The sequence below is a fragment of the Buceros rhinoceros genome, unplaced genomic scaffold (assembly GCF_000710305.1).
Source record: "Buceros rhinoceros silvestris isolate BGI_N320 unplaced genomic scaffold, ASM71030v1 scaffold10545, whole genome shotgun sequence".
NCBI lineage: Eukaryota > Metazoa > Chordata > Aves > Bucerotiformes > Bucerotidae > Buceros > Buceros rhinoceros.
In genome coordinates this window covers 2,088-7,022 of record NW_010413411.1, presented here as the reverse complement: position 1 = coordinate 7,022, position 4,935 = coordinate 2,088, and the positions used below count along the sequence as shown (strand labels likewise).

The 4,935-nt window shown below is 46.6% G+C and overlaps 1 protein-coding gene across 3 annotated transcripts in view; it reads left to right on the top strand.

Moving 5' to 3' along the window:
* The window catches only part of GAPVD1 (GTPase activating protein and VPS9 domains 1), a 22,991-nt gene extending 18,307 nt beyond the window's left edge, over positions 1-4,684 (top strand). For all 3 annotated transcript variants that reach the window (XM_010136712.1, XM_010136711.1, XM_010136710.1), the window contains exons 24-27: positions 749-962; positions 1,525-1,597; positions 2,466-2,663; positions 3,365-4,684. In XM_010136712.1, the coding sequence (XP_010135014.1) occupies positions 749-962; positions 1,525-1,597; positions 2,466-2,663; positions 3,365-3,505 (626 nt within the window). In that variant the 3' untranslated portion in view covers positions 3,506-4,684. The remainder of the gene's footprint in view (positions 1-748; positions 963-1,524; positions 1,598-2,465; positions 2,664-3,364) is intronic.
* The last annotated feature ends 251 nt before the right edge of the window (positions 4,685-4,935 follow it).

Below are 4,935 nucleotides of genomic sequence, written 5' to 3'. Positions count from 1 at the left end.
GGGGCGGTTGTCTTCGGGGCAGGGTGCTGTGAGTAGGAAGCTGGTGAATGGCCAGCGACGCGGTCGTGGTGCGTTAACCTGGCTGCGTCGCTCATTCCGTGTTTCGCAGAGAAATCTGAATGCTGTGGATGAATCTGTGTATGGGTAGCAAAGGCAGGGGAGGCAGTGGTATGCGTGGGTTTTCTCGGTATCTCCCCCCTGCCTTTTTCAGCACCTGGCAGCTTTGTGTGCGCTGGTTCCTACCAGCCACTGTTGTGGTGGTGGTTCTGGGTGTTTCTCTCTGGGTGACTGGAGAGAAGGTGGAAGAACTGGGGCTGCAGAGGAAATGATTCACACAGGATCAAGCAGAGCAGTTTGACCATATGCTTTGCTAAATGTGTTCTCTAATCTTTTCCTTTAATTCCTCTGTTTATTTCAAGTGTTCCTGCTTGTATTTCCCTTACTGGGGTGTGGGCAAAACAGAGCCTCGGTGCCGCCTGGCAAGAAGCCTGAAGTAGATTCTGGACTTCTCTTTCCAGAAGAACCGATCAGAAATACTGCTTTTCAGTTAACCACATGTTCAGAAGAACCGATCAGAAATACTTGTTCCTGCTTGTATTTCCCTTACTGGGGTGTGGGCAAAACAGAGCCTCGGTGCCGCCTGGCAAGAAGCCTGAAGTAGATTCTGGACTTCTCTTTCCAGAAGAACCGATCAGAAATACTGCTTTTCAGTTAACCACATGTTCTCTCTCTTTTTGCTGTTGATCAGATTTCCAGAAACTCACAGCAGCAGACGATAAAACAGCGCAAGTTGAGGATTTTCTTCAGTTCTTGTACGGGGCGATGGCTCAGGATGCCATATGGCAGAATGCCAGTGAGGAACAGCTCCAGGACGCACAGTTAGCTATAGAGCGCAGCGTGATGAATCGGATTTTCAAACTCGCCTTCTACCCGAATCAGGATGGAGATATTTTGCGTGACCAGTAAGTCAGTGTGGTTTGAGTACCTGCTTCTCTATTGCAGTTGGTGCAGGTGGAAGCTGTGCAGTCCTCCTGTGCCAGCCATGCCACAGAAACTCACCTTTTCTTTCAAAACGTTTTGTGAGAGAACAAGAAAATGCTTTTGTGTCATATATAAAACTGCTAGAACAGAGTAAAATTGTAAATGTAATTAACAAATGACTTGGGATACCAACCTTTGGATCTGCACGTGTGTGTGCTGAGGGAATGATCAAATCCGCGTCAGGGCTCCTTCTGTTTCCTGCGTTGGTAGAGTCTCTGCCATGCCTCTGGGGTTCTGGGGATTTGTGTTTTGGAACATACACCGTTTGAATGCTCTGCTGGCCCCGTGGCTGTACTCGGTCATATGGCAAAGTCCTCCACGTCTCTTACCAACCTAGTGTCCCTTAGCTGTGGGACCGTCATGCCCAGAGCGTTCCCGAAGGCCTCCTGTGTGGTATCAAACTTAAAAAATGTGGGAAGCCCCAAGGGGCTGCTGCCTGGCTGCTGCTTACTCCTCACCCGCGGTTTTTGTGTTTGTTTCCAGGGTCCTTCACGAGCACATACACAGGTTATCCAAAGTAGTGACTGCAAACCACAAAGCACTTCAGATACCTGAGGTAACAACTTGTCCCGTCCTTCGCCTTTGAGTGTGTGTCGGGGTGCTTGGTTTTGACTGTGTTTGCGATGGGCAGAGGTTGGTTTGTCTCACACGTGGGACCGTGGCTTTTCTGCCTGCGACAGCTGAAATTCCCAGCAGGAAAAAACACGCTGGATACCCATCTCTGGTATCGATCACTGGCTGACCCTTCCAAATCCCTTTTTTTTTCCAATTTTGCCACCTCTGTCCTGACAGTAAGATTTCTGAACTAAGTCTGTGCTGCACCAAGATGCAGTAACTTTTTGCTAATATGCTTCAAAGGACAAAACTTGAATCCGTTATGTTTCTGATGTGAAGCATAGCTGTGGTTTACAGCTGTCAACTTTCTGAACTGGCCAGAATTAAAGACCCTTGCAGACCTGTGAATTTGCCCAGTGCTTTCACTTCTCTCGTGGTTCATAGGATAACTAAAAGCAGGTTGCTAGGCTGAAGAAGTCTGTTAGGGGCTGGACGTTTGCAGCTTTCCTAGTTCTCAGTTCGGTACTTGAACTGTATGACTCAAAACGGTGAGTGTTCATGAAGCTGCTGATACAGGTGGCTAAGATACAGACCCTGCCCCCCTTTGAAACGGTGTGCTGGAGAAGCTGGGAAGACGCACAGGCTGGTTGTGTTAGTTGCACGTGGAGTGCTGGCTCCTTGTAGGTTTTTTTACTGTAACACAGCAGAAAGCCACCTTTGTTGTGGGCATCATGGAACCTTGACTTCAACCTTGCCGTTTCTCCAGAGCCTTGCTCCTGCCTGCAGGTCTCTGGTTCTCCAGATCCGCTGGGGTGCACAGCAGTAGCCAGGACAAACACGATCTGGCAGCATGTTGTTTTTTTTCCTAGGTATATCTCCGGGAGGCACCGTGGCCATCTGCGCAGTCTGAAATCCGCACAATAAGCGCTTATAAAACCCCCCGAGACAAAGTGCAGTGTATCCTGCGAATGTGTTCAACCATCATGAACCTGCTTAGTCTGGCAAACGAAGACTCGGTACCTGGGGCAGATGATTTTGTTCCTGTTCTGGTCTTTGTCCTCATAAAGGTGAGGTCTTTTGCCAAGATCACAAACCCCAGCTAATTCTTGTAATAGACAGGCAAGTTTTAGGAAGAAAAAGAATGCATTTGGGTAACCAGGAGCACGCTACACCCGAACCCAGATCCGATTCACCAGGTTTAAACAGAAACATCAGAACTGTGGTCACAGTTACGGTTTTTGAATCCAAGCAAACTTTTCATTTGGCACCAAGGAAGTTGGGGTGCAGATGTGTGTGGAGTGGGGGGTTTTGAGGTACGTCCACCAGCGTCTGCCGGCTGTGCCTGCTTAATGCTGTCCTCTGTCAGGACCACACCAGGACGCACTCGCATTGTGTTGCTGGCATTTTTTGATACACGAGTGCTCGGAGCATGGTCTGCCATGTCTGAGGTGCTGAAACAACGGGCTTTTCCACGTGTGGAAGTCCTCGATGACTTCTGTAGATCCTGCCAGCGTTACCCTTCTTTCTCTTGGCCTGCTTGTTGTTTTTCCTTGTCGGAAAAATGCTTCTTTCATCATGTCTGATGCCTTCTGAGTGTGTGAAACTGGGGTGGTCTGGATAGACAGTCCCTGCCCTACAAATACATCGTGTAATTGGGTGTTAGGAGTGTCTCAGGATCCCTGCACAAACAGGGTTGTGTTTCTGTTCTGTAATGTTGGCAAAGCTGAAGGTAAAACAAGCTGTGATCTCTCTCTTCTCGAACCCTCAGGCAAACCCTCCGTGCCTGCTGTCCACTGTCCAGTACATCAGCAGTTTCTACGCCAACTGTTTGTCTGGAGAAGAGTCGTACTGGTGGATGCAGTTCACGGCAGCCGTCGAGTTCATCAAAACCATCGACGATCGCAAGTAGCTCAAACCGCACACCTCTGGGCAGACTGTCAGCAGGGGAGCGCGGGAGAATGTACCTCAGCTGCAGGAGCTGACCAAGAGACTTTCCTTGTATAATACTGTACAGAACTGAGGCGTTTTAAGACACACCTTTACTAATCAAATTAATTTAACAGGTTTTCCTCTTCTCTTTTGGTTGCGTTTTTGCCCCTGTAGATACTGGCGCTGCAGAAGGGACCACAGTTCTCAGATATTTTGGAATCTCAAAACGTACAGAAAATTCTTCATGCTTTTTCCACCACCCCTCTCCCTGAATTCTTACTCACGTGAATAATTCACTTCATTTAATTTCTAACAGAAAACCGAAACAAGAAGAGTCAGGGCAACCACTTAGTGACTTTCTAGCTTAATACACCTTTTATTAATAAAACACCAGCCACACTGAAAGTTTCTAGGAGCTAATATTAGTTATCAATTATATTTCACCTAAATTTAAAATCTGAGAGGACAGTGTAAATATTATATAACTATATTTAATGCATCACAATTATCTTTGGACTCATTATCCTTTGAATAAACAAGGAAAAGCCTCTCTGACCTCTAACAGGGTGTGACACACTGTGTTTGGGTGATGCAAGGCCGTCCTCGAAAGGCTGAGATTAAAAAAGGGCAAGCTGAACTATTTATTAAAATGTAATTAAGATTACTGAAATTTCTAAAACTGGAATTTATGATAGACTGGGCTTGTTGGGAGCTAAACACTTTTTGGCTGGGGCATTAGGGTGTGAAGAGGTTTGGGTATATAGAGGAGAGGGACTGTAAGTTACAATAGATAAGTCTAATATAAAAAGGAGAAATAAAATACCTTACTGTACTATTTTTTCTGCGATATTGTGTATACTGTACAAACCCCAAACAGATCCTGAACAGAGCCGGGGACTGTAATATATATTTTGATTAGTGACATTAAATACATATGCCAGGGGTTTCAGTGAATGTTTTTACTAAATGTTCTCCGTGTTGTCTGCTATGCAGCAGGGCAAGTTTTACTGTTCATAGAAACTATTTTAGAATACGACACTGTTCTTTATGAAACATATCATGCCATCAGTTCAGGGTGTTTTATAGAGTTCTCACCCCACCTTCCCCGTAAACTGACAGTTACCGGTTTAAAGGAGCTGTTACGCACACCTCCACAGGGGCTGTTCTGAGTGAGATGGGCTGAGCGGTGGCCAGGGCCTGTTACCTGGGCGTAAGCACTCGCTGCTCTTTTTTAGCTGGTGAGAGGGACAGCGAGCATTTACCGTTTTCGTGTCAGTGTTAGTCCTCGCCTTTCCCAGAGCGTTCACCGCTGTGACAGAGGGACGTGTTAAGCCTTGGTGTCCGTGAGCGGTAAAGAAAACACAGTTGTTCTCGCATTCTTTTCAAAATATGATCGATTTTGTGTGTGTG